At 46.7% G+C, this 22786-nt stretch overlaps 1 protein-coding gene across 6 annotated transcripts in view; it reads left to right on the forward strand.

Moving 5' to 3' along the window:
* Positions 1-22786, forward strand: part of LOC138189011 (uncharacterized) — a 252813-nt gene that overhangs the window by 107312 nt on the left and 122715 nt on the right. For 4 of the 6 annotated variants that reach the window (XM_069131161.1, XM_069131164.1, XM_069131159.1 and 1 more), the window contains one exon: positions 21734-21894. The exons of 1 other annotated variant lie outside the window; for it this stretch is intronic. In XM_069131161.1, coding sequence (XP_068987262.1) covers positions 21804-21894 — 91 coding nt within the window. In that variant the 5' untranslated portion in view covers positions 21734-21803. Of the gene's footprint in view, positions 1-18149; positions 18295-18362; positions 18695-21733; positions 21895-22786 lie in introns of those variants that run through there. One more of the 6 variants, XM_069131163.1, reaches the window with a different exon arrangement.

Genomic DNA, 22786 nt, shown 5'->3' on the forward strand with positions numbered 1-22786 from the left:
GTTCCCCGAAGCTACACACCTCCGAGAGTGCTGGGATTTCGCTTGGTGAAACAGTAACATCGCGGTCGATGGCCTGACAAGAAGCGACAGTCGAAGGATCGCCGTGTATATTCCTCTCGGCCGCAAGAATTTCAATCTCGATAATCTGCTGCCTCGATAATGGGACAACGCGGCAATTGCCGGCGATCCCGGCGAATATTTTTTCCTGCGACGATTCGATTAACCGTGGCTGGCTCTCGTCCCTCCCGATGCACTGACGCGGCTGGGAACAATAGCGGGGAAGTTGTCGACTCGAAGCTGTTGCTCGATAAATTCCAGTTCACTGATCCGTGTTCGGTTCACTCTTCTTCTCTCTCGCTATTTCCCGGTATACATATTTCAACCGGGAAACATCCAGTGTACCAGATCGATATCCGTCCGCTAAGAAATCTTAATTTTTCACGCGTCACCGCGCTTAATTCCCAAGAACGTTTTTCCCACGTCCTCGCGGTTTCTTCGTTTCAGTCGTTACAGTCGTTACAATGTGTCCCTTCTTCGAAGCGAGAGGAAAAGGCGAGAAAAAAGGACGATCTTTCTGGTAAACGGTGGCGTGCTCGAGAACGCTTTGTGCCACTTTGGCAAAAGGGATGGCGGCGAAGATGTCGGAGAAAATGGCGGAGAAGGTATCGGAGAAGGTATCGGAGAAGGTATCGGAGATGCGGGAGTATCGGCAAATCGGCTTAGCCAGCTACTCCCGATGCGCCAATCCGCCGGTTCTCTTTCCCGTGGGCGAGCAAAGCTCCGTCCGTGATTTGGTGGATTGCCGGGCGCACGGCTCGGCAACCGCAGTTCTGACCACGGCTAAGGGCCGAAAGGACCGAGGACGCGAACGAAAAGGATCATCGAGGAGAGGCGCGCGGTCTGGTTTGTGGCCCTGGGACGAACCTGCAAAGAATATCCGGCCCCTGCGGTCGCCCGGGATCGATGAAACCGCTACGCGAAGTTGGCGCGTCAGAAAAACCGTCGACGACCCTCGAGCTGCCCTGTTGTCGCCGCTAATGGCAGATCGAAATCATTCGCGATCTCGCGTGCCGGTAATTGCGCGGGGCCAAACGTGCACGCTTCCCGAACTACCCGTTCCTCGAAATCATCGTGGCCGACGGGCTAATGGCCGAGTACCAGTTACGCGTTTACTTGATGCTCTGGTATGCGGCGTAAGGTGTTGTTTCCAAGATACGCTATGAATATTTTTCCTTAAATTTTGCCCAAGTCTAATTATATAATCGAAGTTGCTCGCTAGATCTTATTTACGCCTGTTGCAATTAGATCGTAGGCGGATTATCGTACGCGCGATAACTTTCCTTTTAACAACTTTTCTATATATCGTTGTGAAAATATCGCTGAGTCGACCTAGATTCCCCTCGTTCTTTGGATTTCTTTCAGAGAAATGTTCGTTGACGTAGTTGCAATCGATGGATTTGTGGTTGTGGAATCTAATGAATTCTTACAGCGACGATCGAGTGGCCGGATGTCCAGTCTAGTTTCGTGTAGTCTCGAGTCATTATTTTGCGCCGTCGTCGTTTGGAATAGCATTCGATAAATCGATGGCAGAAACAGAATGTGTCGATAGTTAGGGAAAAATACGAAGGCGAGATAATAAGAAGTATTTCTGAAATGAAAAGAGGCGATACATACGCAAATACGTGTTACGATGCACGTTGGATGATCACCAGCAGAGATCGTTTAGGTTTTCCTACGCTGCCGACAAGCCGTTAAAATTTGCGGAGAAGCTGGAATTATTCGCAGACGGATTACAGAGTGGTCGAGATTGGCCTAGGGCTCGGTAATCGTCGGCGAAACGACTGAATCGCGAGTTTTCGCCGCGAGAAATGCCACGATGGCCGTTTGTCGTTGGCACTTAGCGGCGCTATTAACGCCAGGATTGACGCGAACGGTAATTAATTTCCAGAAGCATAGATACCCGCGATTCTCGCAGCTTTACCGTCCTTAGCCGCGGTTGGCCGGCTTTTCTCCGTTTCTTTCCGTTATCCGGCTTTGTCGACCGCCTCGGGACACCCAACGAATCGCCCCGTCCACTTAATTAAACGTCAGCTGTGGAATTGCGGGCCACGGGTCAGAATCGTCGGAAGAAACGTCGGGCACGAGACGTTCGACTGAGCTAGTCGAAGAACACAGACTCTCGGCCGACACTATTCGCTCTGTGATTAAAGACTACGCCTTTAAACGCGATTACAATTTATTATTATCCAACGGTTTTTAAATCGGCGTATTATCCATATGTGTATATGGTACATATATGTATATCGGTTGTTAACGTAATTGTCTGATAATTCCCGGTACCCTCTTGGATTTTACGTCGAATTTCGTTAATACGGTCGGTAGCATAATACGTTCGTAGGTATGCAGCTGTAGGAACAATTGGGAAACGTTTTACGTAATTAAAATGTTCTGCCGGTACAATAACGTTAAAGCTTTCAGAAATCTGGCTTTCGAACATAACAATTTTTCCGATACAATGGATTCGATAAATTTACGTAGCGGCTTACAACGGGAACCGCGATGAACAGCATTTATTTAAATACTTTTTCGAGAAACGAACGATTATAATAAAGGGGCTCGTTCAGTACGTTCAATCGCAATCCACGTCGGCACTGTTTGGCCAGGCGCATTGTATCTTTTAATTTGTCATTATTTATGGAAATAGGGATTGCGAAGGGCGGGTGCTCGACGCTCGGTAAATCGTATTGAAACGTTCGCTCGAAAGCGACGCAACAATCCGAAGACACGTTCGTTCGAGAAAACTCGGCGGAAACGCGTCAAAACCAACGAACTGTACAGCTTGAGAGGTTCTTTGTTCGTTGGATACAGTCTCGCAAATGACTTTTATAAAAGGATTGTTTCGCAATACTCGCCACCTGACGCTGAATAATTTAAAAGAAAAACTCCCGACCGCGCCAACTACTACGCGCCATTCCGAACCACAATAAGATTTTTCTCTCGCGACATGAATTATGCAAAAAACCGTCCTGCGACGTTGCACGATGATTCGATTTAGTTTCAATCGCATACAGAAATATTCTCTCTCTCTCTCTCCTTTGTCCCTTTTTCTTTTACAATGATAAATTCGCTCGATGAGAAATGCAACTTACTCCGAGGATGGTCTTTCCTGACAAAAGGCGCAACAATCTTGCCATTTCAATTCTTCAGTCGTATTTCCACAGAGAGTTTCCCTCCGTCGTAATACGTACGGCCTCTTTAATCGTCGGTTGTACACGAGAACAATCGTGACGAAAGATAAACGACCGCATTAAGAGGGCATCGAGGTATCATCGAGTAGCCATAAAGGATCCATTAATTTCGAGTCCCCCTTTCTTCGAGGGATCCGCGAGCGTGTAAACGTGTAACGATCGAGGCGGGTTTGCTACAAGGGTCGGTCGGTCGAAACTGAATCTCGCACGCGTCGAATGATCGCGATCGTAATTCGCAAACCTGTCACTGTATTCCAATCCGTTCGAAATACGAGCAACTGGATCGAGCGTAGCAAGATACGTGGTTCCTGTCGCTACGGGGGGGGAGGGGGGGGAAGAAAAAAAGAAAGAAAAAAAGGATGGATAGAAAGATGGGGCGAAAACTCGTTCGTACGGCATCCAAACAGCGAAATCAGCTTACCCCTACGGCAACAAATCTGACTTTGCAGATCGCGATGCCGCGCGATTCGTCGATTTACAGGGAATATTCGCCAAGTGGCTACTTTCGCGAATATTTCGGCCACTGGAAAATCACCACCTCATATGGGCGGAGCTTTCGAATGCATCGAAAGTATTTTCATCAGGCCGCGCGAATCGGCCCATCCATCGAACATCCCTTAATTTCAGATGGAAATATCGATTCCGTAGTTGCGGATCGTTGAAATGTGATTTCGAGCAGGACGAGCGGTTTTTATCGCGGTCAGTTCGCGTGGAAATTGCACGATCTACGTCTGCGTTTCACTGCGCAGATTTGGCCGTCAGCCGCTAGGAAAAAAAGAAAAAAAAAAACTACGAGAAAGCTCGGCGCAAACGACTGCCGTGTTTCCTGTCGTAGATTCGTGTTCTTTAATCGCTTAACTTAACCTTCTAAATCGAGCATTTCTATCGCGAACAGGATGCAAGGAAATGGTAACTAACCGGTAAGGTTTCTTTGTAACAGACAGATTCCTTGAAACTGGATGAAAAAAGGGGAATGTATCGGTGAAGGAGGAAACGCGGCGAACAACAGCGAATAACGTTGAAAACGTGAAAATCCGTGACAGCCGGAAGAAGCGTGTAATGTCGGCCCATTTTATTTCACAGGAAATAAAGTCGAAATAGAATTTAACGGTATCCGGGATCGTTATAAAACGAAGAAAGCACAGAGGGGCAAGAGCACCGTTGAAAACGGCGACGAGGCGCAGGGCTAGGCGGACAGAGGGAAGAAGCGAATCTGGTTTGTGGGACAGCGGACGCGACGGTTGCGACGCAAAAGGATGAAACAAGAAAGATCGAATAAGCGGGGAAGTAAGGCGCGAAAGCGAGTCGTCGGAAAAAGCCGCAGGCGAAACAGAGTGGCGGCTAAGATAATTTAATAAGTCTTTCGGTGACGCTTAAAACGAAAACAAAGACGCCGTGACGAGTCTTCCTTCGAGGGAAGATTTTTCTTGTTTGCGGGAGAAGTCGTGTTAATATCCCGCGTAACGGACCCTCCGGATGGTCGCGGCTAAATTTCAATTTGAGAATACTATTCGGTTCGTTCCTACGAATTAGTTATTTCAAAAACTCTCCAGTTCGGATTGGACGCTTGCAAAGTTTCGCCGAATGTAAACGGTATTAGTTGGATTATATACGTAAGAGAATACTGGGTATAAAATCACGTAGCATCGCGCGGCAAAAAGATGAAGGAATAAAGGATTCTTCGTTTTTCACTATCTAAAGGATCACCTTTCAGAGCGACATATAATACGTTTGTTTTTATCGTTCATTTTACGTATAAACGATCTCGTCGTTTACGACTTTTCTAATGTATCATCGATCTTTCGATCTTAATTTCGACGACTTAGGAGTAACAAGAAATTAGAAATAAATTAGCCAGCAACGGCGTTCGGTCGGTGTCCTCGGAACTGGTGGGATTGGATGTGCGCCGACCACGGGCTCTTTATTTAGACGTGGTTCATCGTAGTTCATCGTGGCTTATTGAATTTCCGTGCCAATCGATAGCGCAAACCCTTGACCAGCGTTGCTGAGACAATGCCAAGAGGAAGGGACTACCGGTCGCCTCTGGAGAACACCGAAGAAGAGAGAAACAATAACGAAAATAACGAAATAGGAGATCTCACGAGAAGAGAAAGAATCGAGGCGTGTACACGAAGGACGAGGGGATCGGGCAGAGATAGAGACGGAAGTAGGAGATGGACGGAGGGAAGCAAGCAGATTTATCGAGCACGGTTAAAAAGTTGCGGTGGCGTCGTTTTCGTTGGCGTCGCATCCGTTCGTTCTTCGTCCCCTTGCAGAACATGCTGCGGTCTCGAAACGAGATAACAACGCGCAAAAGGGATTCCCCGAGATTACCCTCCGGACAGATAAGGATTTCGAGCGGCGATAAACCGGTTCGAGACAGCGTCCATCGGTCTTGGACGTTTCGTATCAGTTTCCTCCTGGCAACTGGTCGAAACCACGGCGCCAATGCATTTGTCGATGACTCGCTGAGAGAAGGCCAGCGGAAACGGGGATAGGTTGCTGGGAATGGATCGTGGGAATGAACGTTTAGACATTTGCTACGAGAAAACGGGGCCTCTTCTTCGCAGTTCTCCGGATGAAACGTTCTCTCGTATCGCCGTTCGATCCTCTGGAAAAACGATACAACGTAGAGTCTCAGCGAGTTGGGTGATAAACGGCGGGAAAATATGACTGGGGGTAACAGTTGCGCCTTGATAAAGTCGCGAGGTGTCAATGGAAACGGGTTTCGATAGAGAGGGTTGAATAGCAGCAGGATCCACTGGTGCGTGCTAAATCATGTTTAATATCGCTGCAGGATGGCTCGCCGACAAGATAGATTTCGGACATTTTTAGCGGGACGGCCGCCGTTCGCTCTTTTCTTTTATACATATTTTCTCTCGAACGTGATTTCTGCGAGGAGATTCAATTTCCCGCGTTGACAAGGGTGCTTCTGCTGCTCCTTCGGAAAATTTGTGTCCCCGCTGGAAACGCGATTCCAATTGCGACGTAAACTCCCCGCTCTGTCTGTCGGTCGTTACAAGATCCGGGTAATTGACAACGGGACAGACTCGCCGGAGATAAGGAGAAGCTTCCGCGATCCCTTTTCCTTTTCGAGGACGTTAATGGGATTTGCAAATGCGTCAAACGCGAAGGGTCGCGTTTCCCTGCTCGTCTCCAAATTTTAACAGTGGTAAAATGAATATCGCTGCGGCAACTGCGTTTGGTGCATTTCGTTGAAAAAATCGCATACTCGTGTGTGTACCTTACGTGTGTGTTCGCATTGGTTTCACGTCGGATTAGAGTGGCACAATTTCCGAAGTGTGTGTACGTTCGGCGAACGAAGGCAGCGGCGGAGTTTCGAGCGAGCCAACGCCAAACTCCGTTTCTCCCAATTATTGCAAGGATTTGAGTTTGGCGACAAAGCCGCAATTCGCTTTCGCCGAGAGCTTCGTGCCGTGAGCTTCGTGCCGTGACACGATCGCCGTACAATATCTACGTTGTCGTTGTTGGCGAAGAACGGACAAAAGGAGAGAGAGGTCGTGATTTGTTAGCGCGACGAGATACGACAATTGTCCTTCGGATTAACAGCTTGTCGAGTAGTTTTTGTTATCGATCACTCGCCGCCGGCCGGGCATTTATCAGGCTGGAGTAATTCTCGCGTTGCCTATCCTCCAGAAGAGTTTCCATCTTGATTTTTGGTGTAAATGTCGCCTCGCCGGCCGCGATAACCGTTGATTTATCCCCAGCCGGGTAATAAAGATATCGGGCCGCGGGAAATTACAGGAGTCCCTTGCTGTTTGTTACTGGGAAGTTCGTGCCCTTGCCATTTTTTCTCCTACGGATGAACGATTGTAGCACGGACAAGGGACGAAGGAAAGGTATTACGTAAGAGGTAGGAAATGGAGATCTTGGAAAATTAGAGGCGAAACGTTCGACGCTAATTTCTGGAAAACATTTGATTAGAAGCGCAGACGCAACCTGTTAAATCGATGTTCGATTTTTACTTCGCGTTACATGCCGGACAATAATAACGAAGTTAATGAGAATAATAATAGATCGTTAAATAAGTCGTTGGAAAGGCACATCGATCGATTCCATAAATTGAAACGTAGAGAAAAATGAAAAGTTACGAACATTGTCCTTTTGATCTTGGAATCTACTATCGTTCGTGCTGTCGTCTTGTTAGAATAAACGAACCTGCGAAAGTAACGAAACCGAGAAATTGGCAAAAGATGGATTATTTTATTCTCCGAGAGGCTCAGATGGTAAAATACAAAATAGCGGCCAATTACAAGTGAAGCAGCGTCTACTTTCCGACTTGGCGCTTATAAACGCTTATGGATACGTAAATGCATAGCGATTTACTGGAATCTGTACTTGACAAAATCCGCGCTATAACTGGTCGTTCGATGAGGTGAAACCGCGAGGGAATCGTTGGAACGTACGAAATTACGCAGTCATGGCCGGGCATCGTCTTTTCTACGCACGTAACTGGCGGAAAGTCACGAGAGAGAATGAAAATCGGCGACAGCCGGGATTCGATGAGAGACACTATAGGGCGGTGTGGAGGAAAGGGGGACAGAAAGGGGCGGTTCGAACGATCGAACGGTTGGAAAAGAAGGAAAACGGCCGCCGCGCGTAGCCCGCAATATGGAATCTGACGGAGACGTTTGTTAAATGACTTGGGCGCCGGTGCAGGCAGATGATAGATGAGGACGCGACTGCTTCTCCATCGGCCGGTAACCTGGAAAAACGGCGCCGCCCTTGCACGGAATCCAATAAAACGAGACCGCGTGCCAGCAGCTATACAGGTTCGATCGGCCGCGTAAGAAATAAAGGATCGAGATAAAACCGCCCCCCCCCCCCCCGACGTGCAGTAACACGTACTCAACTTGGTCAACTTGGAACGTCCTTGGAACAATTATTTTTACCGTAGATGCAGGACACGCCAGGGACCATTTTGATCGTTTATTGTGTCCAACTTTTCGAATCGGGGAATTGGCCGACGATCTAATCGGATTAGCCGATCGATTTCGTTGCCGTTTCAAATTTATTCGTTCGCGTATTCGGTATCGAGTTTGCGAATCGAAGTGACCGGGGCGGATACAAAAGCGCTATGTAATGACAGTTTGAAGCGATTCTTCGTACAGATAAGATAGTAATTGACAAAAATATGTAGAAATTGTATTTATCGGGGAACGGCGACAGGATATTTGGTGGAATTTCTTCGGGGTCTACGGGAACGCGACGGGCTTTCACGGTTATTCGTTTTGTTTTACCGCGCACGAGAGAGCACATCGGCAGAAAAGGGGGAAGAAAACGATGGTGAGGAATGGCGGCGCGCGGTGTAGCGGCAAGACCGGAGAGCAATTCTCTTGACAATTTGGCCTGGCGGTTCGCCAGCAGAGGCCAGTCGATTCAACTAATCTAAGTTGCTTAGCACGACTTGGTTCGTCTCCTTCCACCATCGCTACCGCCGCCACCAACCCCTGACCACCCTTCGCTACTTCGACTTGTTAGCTCTGCGTCTATCCTTTCTCTCACTCTCCCTCTCTTCTCTTCGAGACTTGCTTTTGTTTCACTGTCTCTCATCTCCGCTATCGCCCCCCATCCCACCCCGCTCCTTCTTCCGGACTACAAGAAACCTCACGGGCTATGAATATAAATGCATCGATAAAAAAGTATTTGCACGCGTGTATCATACTCTCCCGCGGTTTCCCGGTATTTTCTTAGAAAATTACTGTCATTACTTTGCTCTTTCTCGAAGCTGTTTCTCGTTTCTCCACCTTCTCCTTTCGTAGCGTTTTCCTCGTTTATCGATGGTGCATCGATTAATCGACTATAACGATTAAGCTTATGGTTTCAACGGACGCGTGTTCCGAATCGTCGAATGTACGAATGCGCCGGATCACATTTTTGTCGATTCGAAGACGATCGAACAGCTAGAAGTCATTGCATGACACGTTGCATGATCAATCTCCTAGGTTCTCCTTTTTCAGAAGCAGCATTGTTCGGTTGAAAGGATTCGTTGGCGTTTGAAACGTGCATTATGTAAAGGCGAGAAGATAGTTAACACGACGGCGCAAGCGGAATCAACTTCGTTCGTAGATGCGAAACCTCTAGCCAATACTCGTCACTATTTTTACGATTGTATCGAATCTTGTTAAAATAAATCAACGAGGTCTCCTCTTGCGCAACATATTTATTCTCTTCTATACGCTGTTTGGACCACTTTTTCACCGTAATACCCAGTACGAGCTGACTCATCCGAGATCGCTGACGTAATTGCCAAAAAAAAAAGTTCTTACAAAAACGTCTGCGGATAATGCTCTCTCGATAGCGCCGTTATCCATCCGATATAGAACACGTAGTAGTTTCTATTAGGTTGTGCGCCCAAAAGCTTCTTTCATTTTATGAGCAAATAATAGATGCACGATATTTTCTTTCTTATATTATTTCATCGAATTATGTGTGAACCGTTTTACTCTATTTCTGTTATTACGATCATACATAGTGCGATAAAATAATATAAAACTGAAAATGTGTTATGCATCCATTATTTCCTTGTAAAAAGGAGGAAACTTTTCAGACTTGTCAAAGATAATCAATCGAAATGATATTCCTTTGCCTGGTCATTTTCTCGCTTTGTCCGGTATTAATGTCGCGATGGAAACGGAATAGTTGGAAATGGAAGTATAATCCGGTACGCGAGAATCGTGTAATCGGCGAAGCAATTCGCTTTTAATTCGACGAATGTTTGAACAGCGTCGTCGGTCGAAACTCAGGAGACGCGTAAAACAGCGAACGACTAGAGGAAACAGGCTGCAGTTCATTAGGAAGTGAGGGCATTACGACCCCCTCGACGTGGGCCGGCGCGGCACCGCGCCGCGTAACCCATATCACCGGCATAGCTAATTGAAAGCAGATTCACTAGTTAGTGCAGGTGCGTGCTCAAAAGGTGATACGTCGGAGGTATGTCGGCGTAACACGACACCGGGGGAAACTCGCTCGACGTTTCGTAGTCCCTGTGCACTTTGAGGCAACTCCCGTGTCACGAGCTGGCTGGGTACCCTGTGCCGCGCCTCGAGTCCCAAGCTACGATGCCCAAGGTGGCTCGCAACTGTTATAACTCGAATAAGTTTGCGACCAAGATCCTTCCGTCGCTCGAGCCACGTCTTACCTCCTCCCGGAGCCGTCCCACACCCGTCGACGCGCCACCGAGAGCTCGTAACTCGCGGCAAAACGCAATCCCTTGAAACGTAATTGGCTGCCGCGTGGAATTGCCCTCGCCTCCTTCTCGTTTCTCTCGCTGCTTGAAGCTTCATCGATTCAAATTCAACTTGGATTCTTTTTCGAATAGCTGCACCGACCGTGCTAATGGTATGTTGGCTGATTCGCCATTACCAACGTGATTTTAACGATTTTCAAAGGCGACGATATTAATCGAGAATGGAAGATTGGTTGGTTTGAAGACGGATAGAAAGGAATGTTGCAAATCGTAGTCGGTAGTCGTAGTCTATTAGCAATTCGCGTGCCTCATTTCCGCAGCTTACAGTTTACGAGGGTTTTTATTGGCGTGTCGCCAACCGAGTGACTAGATACAGGGGATTCTCGGCAGGCATATCTTTTGGCTGTTGCGTCATCGATGAGACACGGCGTTGTTGGAATAGTATAATGAAAATTTGCGTTAATATATTTGAACCGTGTTACTGTTAACTCTTCGTGTTTCGGCGGGCGATATTTTCATCGGCGTCGTTCGAACGGAAGACGAATCGGAAATAATGAGAAATTTATAAACGCGTGGAAATACCGCGCGTATTGAATTTTTGCCGGAGAACGCGAGCCCGCTTTAATGGGCCGGCCAGCGCGAAAATATTCGCCGCTGCCGGGGACAAGAGACGGAGCTCGCGTCTCCTTTAATTAACAGCGCTAATGAAAATGCCCGTTGACGGCAGATGTCAGGAATTCCGATAGGTCAACGAACTCGCGTCGGACGGGAGGCAGGCTGTAGCGCGGCGAAATTATTCCGCACGAGGATAAATAATGATCCTAAACGTCTTGCCTAGTCCCGGTTACTGCACTCGATCTCGAACTTGACGAGCAATAATCGGCTCCTCTCGGCCCCCTCCTCTCTTTCACCGACGTTCGTGCATGCGGAATTCCTAACTGCCGTGGCACACACACGCACTCAAATATCCGAGATACGCGTGCGGCGGGGCTCGGTTTCGCGCCGAACTGTTGGAACCTGAACAGTCGGTCCTGGAATTTCAGGCTGCCGAAGCACTCCGTCGACTCCTCGAACGCAGCTACGCGGACTCGGCTTCGTGGCTACGCAAGCGTATACAGACGTCTCTTCTGTCTTCCTAAGCTAGATATCGAAGAGACGATTCAGGTAACAAAGAGGTCGAAACGAATTGTCGAAAACCGTGTAATTTTCAATCGATAATTACTTCAGCTAATTGCTTCTTTCGTAACTACGGTGAAACACAATGATACGACTGGTTGCAACGAAAGGGTCCCTTAAATTCTAAATAGAAAATTCACTCGTAAAATTAATAATTAGCCTAAATATTTTATAGATGGACGATTGTATGTTTCAACGAAAGAAGGGGGAACGAAGTAAAAGGGGAGGATAGCGTAGGATACCTGCGTGGATGGCGAACACATAGGAGATGGAACAGGGTTGGCTCGGGCTCAAACTAGTTATCTCTTCAGCTGGTGGCGGCGCTATCGGCGCGCAAGCACCCTCGTCCCTGGAAGGAGCTCTCCCGTGTTAACTGCTTGACAAACTAAGTTAACGTTTCTTACGTTGTAATTGGCTCCACGCGGCACACGGAATTGTGTAAGCCACGACGACGACTACGACGATGACGAGGACGAAGACGAAGACGAAGACGACGACGACGACGACGAAGACAAGGAAGACGATGACGAAGATGAGAGTAAGAGGGATGAGAGAAGGAGGATGCGGCTGGGACGAGCGAGGGGATGATATTGTTGGCGTTACACCGGTTACCGCGTCGATTCAATTCGAGGAATCTTAAGGGGGGATGCTGGAGTCACGGAAAGCGTTGAAGGGAGTTTGACTCTCGATGCGTGTGGCAAATTGTCGTGAATTCGGCTTCGTTGTTCCTCTGTCGCGTTGCTCCCCTACCATCTTCGTCCTCCTCGAATTCCGGTAATTTTGGGAAAGACAACAAAGAGGTATGTTAATTGCTACCGAGAGCGAGGGATGCGATAATTGGTGGCAGATATCAGGGACTACGACGGAACGCTTTTCCAGGCTAGCGTCTCCATGGAAATTCGATCTATGCACGTCCCAACGAGCATCGGATCTTCGCTGATATTTCGTCTTTACTCGCGCATTCGCGATTAAACGAATTCGCGAGTCGTCGACTCGAGATACGGTTTCCAATTTTACTCGGTACTCGTTAAATACATGCATGACGATCCACTCGCTAGTTAACTCAAAAACGATATCGTTAGTCTCATTCGTATCGAGAGCGCAATTGTTCCTTTGATAAGGAGAGTTGAGTATCACGTTTTGCGCGAATCGATAAGAATCAATGTATCGAACGAGGAGTAAGCGTCCAAACAGAGGAAAGAAACTTGATATTTGATATTTTGATATTTATTATATTTTCATGCGTTATGTCCATTCTGTGCTAAATTTCGCACAATTGCGTAGAAGCTCTACTTGTTGTTCATTGACTGGCAGTCAATGACTGGCAAAAGAGAAGATGTCGCTGTTGCCTTGCTTCTGATATACATTTTCTTGGTTTCGGGTTTCCTCGTGGAAAAGGAAAGATCGTCCACGTCGAGGAAACCACTGGCGCCTCGTTCCGTTATCCTTTTTCCTCCGTCGTCATCCGTACGCGTTGACGATAATAACCGACGAACCGGCGCAACGGCGCAACGGCGCAACGGCGCAAATCTTCGATCTCGTTTGGCAAATGGCCGATCTCTGGGCCCCCGGTACGTTTGCCAGTCGGAACAAAAGAAGTCTCTTCGACGTGTGTTCCTAGCCGCGAATCCGTAGAAATGTTCACTCCCCCGTAGCGTGGCCGCATTGTTCCTCAGCCAGGCGTTCCTCTTCCAACATGCTCCTTCTTACATCAGCTTTTTGCTTCTCGTCTTCCGCTTCTTACCGAACCTTCCGAGAACCGTGTTCTCTCCGTTCCGACGAGAAATCGATGCCGGAGCAACTTCATATCTACGGCTTTTACAATTGCTGCCGCTCCTTCTTATTCCACTGGTTTCGATCGAGACTGTAATCGCATTTATTCGGTTAGTTTTCGTAGTGTCTTAAGAAGCTTGAAGAATAATCGATGGTTTGATTCTTGTATTGGCCGTTTGTTAGTCTATTATTGGTTTTTCTTATCGGTTTAGACATAATCTAATAAAATAATCTGATACGTATTAGGGTATAATCTAATTTAATGCTAGTTGTTTCGTTACCATGACGGATTGCAACGAAATATCTACTACAAATCGTGTTTCGCGTTTCCTGTGCTGTCTCGTAACATATTTATTAATCCAATATACTTCTGTTATAACTGTCTGAAATTTGTGTTCCCCTTCTGTATATCAATCACGTCAGTTACAGTCAGATCGTTTCATAAGATAATGTGAAATAAGATAATTCGTAAAAATAAGGTCGAATAGAGTCTTTTCAGTTGACAAATTATAGTCAACGATGAGAAATATTCCGAGTAACGCTACGAAACGGCATAGAAGCGGAACGGAATGACGAATGTCAGAGTAAAGAAAGACTTGTAAGAATGAAATTAAAATATATAATAATATATAATAATAGAGCAATACGTTATTCGTTACTAAACACGATGAATTCATCTTCGCATTTTACAATTGTTTCAGTCGTAATGTAGACAGGATCTGTTAAATACTGATAGAATCAATAAATTTACATGTAAATCAATCTGCAAGTGTCACCCGCGCCTGACATCGATAGAAAACACGTTAAACGTTAACCTGAAACATCGGAACTCGTTGTGTCCATCTGTCCGACTGTTTTCGCAATCCGTAACTCATGATTTTTCTACGGTGTTTTCCGTGCTGTTCGAGGCCACCCGCTCTATTTCCTACTTCGCTCCGCCATTCGACATTACATTTCACTCGGCCTGGCTAGAGGAGCGTCTTCCATTTCCCACTCCTTCCACGGTGTAACCAGTTTTCCTTTCCATTCGAAAACGATTTACCGAGCCACCGGTATCCTGCCAGCTCGGCGACTGGCCCACCTCGAGATTCCGCGATATTACGAAATATGACGGGAACACCGGGAACCGTGGATGGGGCGCGGGATGCAGGGCAACGGGTCGGGGGTGTAATTTGACAGGATCACCGAGCAGCGACACGCTGGAAAATTTTTCACCAAGTAGAATTCCGTTGTTTGCGGCCGAGCGTTCCCTCGTTCTCGTTGTCCCTTCTCTACGATCACCTTCGTCTCTATTTTCCACCATCCTCTTCTTTCCCTTCCCCCCCCCCCCACCTCTTTTCTGCTCTTCTTGCGAGCAGAATACGCGTAGAGTTTCGACTCGACAATCTCTCGTTTGATAAATTCTCCGTCACCCAGGATAGGATGGGCCGCTCGTAACTTGCATGGCGCGGACATTTTTTCGGAAATTAAACGGCATTGTTCGATGCTCTTCCTCCTTTTGCCGCTTCTCTTTCCGTCTATTTTACGCGTTGCTGTCCCCGGGCTGGAATAATTGTTTCCTTTTTTTCATGAAAATTTCTACTTAATGGATGAAAATTTTATTACGATAAAATAGTACGATTTGGAGAACGAGAATACGTTCGAGAGTGTCGACGCGTTGTGAAATTCGACGTATTAAAGACACGGAAATATATTTTTCTGGCTTGCGCTACTAATAGGGAGGGATGGTGCGGAAAAGGGTGGTATAACTCAGTCGGGGAAAACCTTTTAACGGGTACGCTGTAGAAGACGCATCGAACACTATACGCTCTGTTCTGTTGCGGATTATTCAGCTTAAAGCGAATTATAATATACCTTGTACTTTGGATATGCATCGCCGATTATTTTTCATCCATAGCGAACGTGAAAGATGAAAGTTTGAATATTTACACTAGTCGAATTCGTCTCGCTAGTTTTTAAAATATCGCTAGTTCACTATTGTGTGACTCTTGTAATTGAGCTAATAGATTTAGCCGTCGCGGAAGAATCTTAAACAGTTATTTGCTTGTTCTATACAAAACGTTCTATACAAAATGAAGATTCGTGATCGACGCCTTTCACTACCGATGAATCCGTAATTCACGTCTAAAGTGTAGAGTCTAAATTCGCCATAACAACTGATTAAAAGAAAATCCAACGGAATATACGAACTCTATTCATTCCTCTGGACTTTAGACACCAATAAGAGATCTCGTGATAACGAAAAACAGGAATCATTTAATAATTGACGTTCGCGGTTGGGCCCCATTCGCCCCAACGATTCGTTCTTCCCTTTCGCTGGTTGGTCGTTCCTCTCGTTTCCGACAGATACAAGCGAGATGAGTTTCGCGCTAATTCGAAAGACGAGATACGCCCCGAGGCCGCTCTAATCTCGTTCGTGCCGCGTTCGCAGTATTGCGATGAAAGGCGTACCTTAATTTTCGCCGTTCGTTCACGGCACGGAAACGTCGACGACGGGGAAAAAATCTCTGTTGAAGTACGATGGATGGTAATGAGTCCGGCGTTCCGTGGCGACGCTTCGAACTCCACGGATTTCCAAAGTTATTCGAGAATATTCTTTGTTCGACCTCCATCAACCGTCCGTCCCTCTCTCGCCAAACGGGATCGCCTTACAGTTCCGCGAGCCCCGTCTTTGATTCCTTGGCCCTCGGAATAATACCTTAATTGAGACGTCCGTTCGCCGTCTTTCGCCGATGCAAATACCGGATTGATACATTTTGCCAGGAAAATTACCATTTTCTGTGTCGTATTGTCAGCAATGCGATGCTATTGTGTTACGGCGTGGAGATTCTTACGCGATTCTCTGGGTTGAAAATCGTAGCGATGTGAGTTAACATCACGAGAATTTGATTTTAATCGAGTGCTTCGATGCTTATAAGTACCATTTCTACACCGCACCGACGCACTTTCATGACTCGAAAAGATATAATGAAATTTTTACAATACCGCACGTAGAACACCGTATTACGAAAACTGACAATGGACCGACTATTCTGACATATACCGTATATTTCAAAAATTTTACACAGATCTTATAAAGATATCCAAAGAAAGCGTTCATAAATTTTCCATTTGATAGTCGGTAAAATTAACTTGCGCGCAAAGTTTGCAGTTGCTAATAGAGATTCAATATTTATACTTTTGTAAAGTTTCGGAAGAAAACTGTGCTAGAATCATGGTTCGAATCGATGTGTTCGTCCGCCTTTCGACTGGTATCTCGCATTTCCGTTGCATCTCGCATCTCGCATCTCGCATCGGAGAAGTTCGAGAACCTTGTTCGAGACCGTCCGCGATAGGGCTGACGCCTCGATAACAGTGCGCGGTTAGTTTGTTCCACGTCCAGTCTTCGTAGAATCGCGCGGAACAAAGAGACGAAAAGCTGCTGTGAATTTCGAGACCGCGCCTGAGCTTTGAAACGCGTTTGTCGTTCGCAGCCAAGGTCCGTGTCGCGAGGGAAACCTAGACGCTCTACTTTCGGTCGATCGACGACGGACGATTCGACGGAGAAATCGTTTCCGGCGAGACGAGCGTCGCCAAGGGAGCAGCGAGGTCTCGAGCGTCTTTGGCTGCGATCAAAATTCACCAGGAGCTCTTCACCGTAATTCACCGTGACGACTGGAAGGGCTGGCTCGCGCGAAGAAAACCTGAGAAAATCATCGTCGAGGACGTGCTCCTCGGCAAAAAGCTCAAATGTCAGGCGAATCCTTTTGTTCGCATACGTGTGCAGATAGCGGCGCACGCCGGCGACACGGTGCGCTGCGGGTTCATTTGTGCCGTGACAAGAAAGCCGGAGGAAGAGAGCAACGTACAGCTCGTTCAATAAGACTGGCGCTGTTTGCAGGTTCGCTGTTAGGTAGTTTACAGAAAGAAATTTTTCCAAGATGATTTTCCATCCTCGAATGTGCTCTCTATTGCTCTTAGATATTACGTCGGCCGTCTAATAATTAACGTAGAATCGAAAACGCACGCGAGATCGATAGTCCATTACGATCGATCGAACGTTTCTGCCAGTTTTCTGTAGCACCTCTTATCCGTATTTACGACTAGCAAAGAGCGTTAGGCCACGAGGCTTATCGTAGGCCCCTCTAGCGTCCCTAACCGTCGCTCGTGGTACTACAGTGTCGCAGACAGATCGTCTTATGGGACCGGCGAAATGTATACAATGTAGCGACATAGCGGCATAGTTGTCGTCGAGCGGCGGCGAGTTCTAGCGAAACGTCGATTCGCCTTCGGTCCGTTATTTTATCTACACAAAGAAGGTGACGTATACGTGATCATAGGCGCGAACGGTGGCGTGACCCGAGCGTGCTGGGGTCGTCTCCCAGAGAAGACAGAAGAAAAAATCGAAGGGGCAATCAGTGTCATTCGAGGATTCGAACGGAACGCGTCGGGAGATTCCGACGAATAAAATTAAAGTCGCTTAGTCTAACGAATACGTCGAGAGATATCGTAAAGTCAGTCGGGTCGAATTATTGCGACAAACATTAGTTAGTAGTCATCGTGTTGAATCATTTGTGACGTTTTCGTGACAAAGTTCATATTTATAACCCTGTCGATTCAGTGTTAAACTCGTTTGAACTACCGCTGTTATCTTAATCGAAACAGGGGAACGACTAATTCGCGGCGTCGATTATCAGAATCGTAGCGAGAATTGACGCCTCTCGCTGACGCGTTTTCCTCGCGATCGCGTCTCTCCGCGAACGGTGGTAGTGACGCGAACGAGTGAGAGGAAACGGAGGAAGGGCTGGTTGGAAAAACAGTGTTTTGGCTCGAGGAATCCCTGGACGGTCCGTGAAACGGCCTGTAGCAAGAGGCAAGGAAAAAGAGAGGCAGGAATCGGACGATGGGGTGAGTCGGTGGCGAAGGCGGTCGCAGAGAACGAGAGAATTTAATTTCTCGGTAACATTACACCTTAGGAGCCTTATTCCAGCGGCTTTGTGCGCCTCCAGGGGTGGCACAGAGAGACACTCGATCGCAGGACTCCATTTGCGGTTTAGCATAATGGAAATCCAACGCGCCCTCGGGGCCAACTCTCTTCTTCTCTTTCCGCTTTCTGCAGTGTCGAGCTACGCTTCCCGGCCAAGCTCTGTCTTCCGCGGAAAAATAAATAAGTTGGAGCAAACACCGACGCCCGACGACGCTTGATCTGTCTCGTGGACTCTCGAGATTACGATGGACCTGGTTTCTCCAGGCGCGTACAACGTTCGTCGATGGAGGGACGACGAGTGGCTCGCGAAATCAGGGTCAGGTAATCGTGGACCGTTTTCTTCTCCATTTTCAAACAATTGCCCGTTATATTTGTATGAATGAGTTTTACGAGTGTTGTTTAGTACGGAGTTACGGTACAACGTGAGTGTAAAAATCCCGTTATTCGTCGTGCTAAAAGATTAAATGGAAAATCCCAAAATTCCATCGGAGAGGTTTCTAAATCTTCGATCTGCTACCACCGCTACTATGATGAATCAGAATTATTCGAAGCAGCTGATTCTTCTGATAATACATCGTTCGTAGCACGACACATCGCGTTGTCTGCTGCGTCGCTTCCTTCCCCTTCTTCGTTTCAGCTCATCGTACAGACACCATACAATCGCTGTTATGATGTTTTTTTTTTTTTTATTGTTACATCATTATCGTTCTATTTTACTATTATCTACTTTTATCGATATCCAACGTCCGACTAGTAGAATAAATTTGACCGTAAGTACGTAACATTTGTTCGTATTGTCGGTTTCACGACATGCTTTTGATTTTGATATTTACTGTTGGAATACAACGATATTAATCGCGTACAGATGAGGTGATCGATCGATCGGATTCTTCCCTTCGTTGCCCAGCGCTATCCCCACTAGCGTGCGTTCGTTAGATGTACCGCGGCTGCTAGCGCGTGCATGCTCTTCCGAGAATTCGGCGGAAGAAGTATAAGGATATGGATGGAACATTCGGCACGTCGGTGTCGCGCTTTGACGGCATAGCGCTTTGTATCGCGAAGCTGCTGGAAGGTTCCGTGACACGTGCCGCCACAAAGGCATCCACACAGGTCACACTCATTACTGCATAGAGAGTGGGGGTTCAAAATCTTTTCAAGGGCCATGGATCATTTAGTCAGTCTGAGAATAACTAGCCAACTGTCAACATTCATAACGTTTACTTGTATTTCACTATAACTTTGTTTAATAAAAATCATATAGTATTGTTTCAACACAAACATTGTGTCTTCCACAGTTTGTTAATCTTAATTTCAAGATTAAATTCTAACATTTACGAATTTCCTTTTTACGTGGTCTTTTAATAACGGACACGCACGCAAGCTTCCTTCCTTCCTTCGTAACCGGCCCTTCGTTAAGGTCGACATTTTAATTTTAACAGCGACGAAGCCGCAATTGGCTCGGAGGGTCACTGTCGACGTTCCTCCCCGTTGCTGGAGCTTAATGACCCCTAATGATGAGTTAAAAATACCCGATCCCCGACCAAGATCGAGGCAGGTCGAGGCCGTGACGAACACAAGGGAAAGGTAACTGGTGAAAAATCTACAGAGTATCGTCGTCGTGGGGAATCACGAGAAATGGTATTGACGATTGCGAGAACGGTTTGCCATTGAAATTTGCGTGAAATGCTACGTAATTTATGGAGTAATGTTCATTACGCGAAATAAACGATCGCAATCGTTGATCGAAACAGAACTTTATTATATTTTAATTCGAATGACGATAATAACGGAGAAATTGCGACAGACGATTACTCGTCGTCGAAATATAACAAACAACCAACGAATATTCCGAGTTAATTGCTATTTAATTAATATGCAAATCACCGCGTGGCGAATCGGTCGTCTAGCAAGAGTTATTAACATTCGGTGCCGAAAGGAAAGAGAACGAACGGCGAATGCTCGAGCGGAGCGTGAATTTTTATGTCAGATCGTAGGAACTTTATATTTTGTTATTGCGCCATTTCCAACTTCAACGTGATCAATTTATCGTCGCTGTATTATATCGCCGTATTTATAGGAATCGTTAGCTGGAGTTAGTCGTAGTGATTTAGACGAAACCCCCCTGTCTTCTAAATGACATATCCTTTAATTTTTTTTCGGGCTGTGTCTCGGGGAGACAGGAAGTTCCTACGACAGATAACACGTGTGAGGTAGATCCATCCATGCTACGAATGGTCCGCGTTCAAAGAGACGAAACGATTCGTCGATCGGCGGAGAGAACAAACTGGCTTTCTGATATTTCATGAAGAAACGAGAAGTATATTGGTGGCGTTCGTTGGCCATTTATTGGCGACGATTGCCGTTGGATCTTCCAACGATACGCAGGTAAAAGCGGAATGCCTTTATTCTGCAGCGCGACCGAGATAACAAATTTTTGACGCCTTAATGAACGCCGGATTAAATGTTCCGGCCTCGTTAACTCGGCGGATCGGCGCGAAAAGCGAAGAAAAAGAGCTGGCCGTCTCGCCCGTAGGATATCGCCGGCTGAAAAAGAATTACACGGGTAATCATCTTGCAGCGCGGATAATTGCAATTGACGAACGGCACAAAGGGTTAACTTTCGCTTTGTCGGCGTCGAGAAAGCACGGCGCATAATGCACTGAAATTTGTTTCGATAACCCGCTTTCATTACCAGGAAAATGGCTATGATGTACCTGTAGATACATAGTTGTCATTGTGGGTTCGATCGAAGAACAATTACACAATCCCATTAGTGTAAAATAGTTTAGATTGGTTGCGCAGCGAAATAAGAACGCGTGCAAAGTAAACTAAAGATAGCATCTTTTATTTGGAAATGAAATTAAACCGAGAACGATATTGGCGTTCTATTTTATTCGATTTAAGATTTAATCGACACGTAGAAGCTCGATAAATTCGTGGATGGTATCGACCGGTGTTTGAATAAAATAGGATCTCATTTTCGAAATCGCAGCTTTTAGAACCATCCGACGTACATTTCGCTCGATTCTTCGTAACGAGATCAAGGGGTAATGGTTTTATAACCATGATCGACGAGTTAGAGAGTATCAAATATTTATCATTTAATCTACTCCAGTAGTAGCCGTAATTTGGAATATCTAATCCAATTTGCAATTACATATGCAATCGTCGTCTTAATATCGTTTATCGGTACATCGAATTATCTCCGTCTTAACACTTGGCGAAGTCTTTACATCGTTATTGTTTGATTTTTCAGTAGATATACGTCGGATCCGCTTAAAGGACGCAACGAGTCGTCCGACCGATTCTCGTCGACGATTTCTTATCATTCATCTTCCCCTTTCTTTTCTCTTTTTCCAGGGAGGCTGTGATGAGGGAAGCCGGTTAAAGGACCCTGTGTCGCGCAGGCGCCGGTAGGAGTACAGGAAAGATGCTGCCTTCCTCGAGAGCTTTATTAAGCCCGCTGCTGCTGCTTCTAATCATCGCTGGAAGCACCGGTGCCTTCAGCTCCCGACAAGGAGGTAAGAAAACTCCGTTGGAAGATGTTTTGTCCTGAACAGCGGCAACAGCGATGGCGACGACGACGACGACGACGACGACGACGACGACGACGACGGGAACGAGGACGTCGCCGACGTCCCGCGTCCTTCGTCAATTTTCTGAAAGTTTCCCGGGTAAATCTGGTTAAGTCGTTGACCGAGTTTCCCCGTGGACCTCGGCTATCCTCGTTTCGACGAAGCAGTCGTTGTTCTCATCTCGCTCGAATTCTAGGCGTTTAACCATCCCGGCGTCGTTGAACGTTTCGCAACCGTCCGACAACCGGGATACTTGGAACGAAGATCGAGAACCTGTTGGATGACGACCCGGTTAGTCTCGTTTTTAAATTATGCGAGGCAAAAGGACGACGACCGTCGAGCCAAGTTCTCGGAATAATGGACGTCTGCCGTTTCCTGTTGCGTTTAACCCTAGGCGACGACCTCTTACCGCGCAATAAATATTCGCGCAACCAAGTCGCGACTGTTAAAAGAATGACAAGCCAAAGTTTGCCTTCCAAAACCATTCGTTTGTCGTCAGTTTTGTCGTTGTTAAAATGTTCGTGCAAACATCGAGCGAATCTGTTGTGCATGGAATTTCGTTACGTGCTGTTTCCTCCGCCGTCTGTTGTAACGCTTTTCTTTCCTTTTTGTTTGTAAAGGAAAATTTCAACGACTTGTCGGCAACTTCTATCCCAAATGCAAGATTTCTGGAACGTGGAGGATCCACGCAGATCCGCGAACGAAAATTTCGAAACGCGTAAAAGCGAGCTACGTTTTAATTCGCCGTCGCCTACGCGAAGCTAAGTAGAATCCGGCGGACGCATAACCGTTTCATAACCGATTCGCAAGACAACGGTGGCCGCAGCCTTAATGCAAA

This window comes from Bombus flavifrons, chromosome 18 (genome assembly GCF_040668555.2).
Source record: "Bombus flavifrons isolate JBK064 chromosome 18, iyBomFlav1_principal, whole genome shotgun sequence".
In the NCBI taxonomy this organism is placed as follows: Eukaryota; Metazoa; Arthropoda; class Insecta; order Hymenoptera; family Apidae; genus Bombus; species Bombus flavifrons.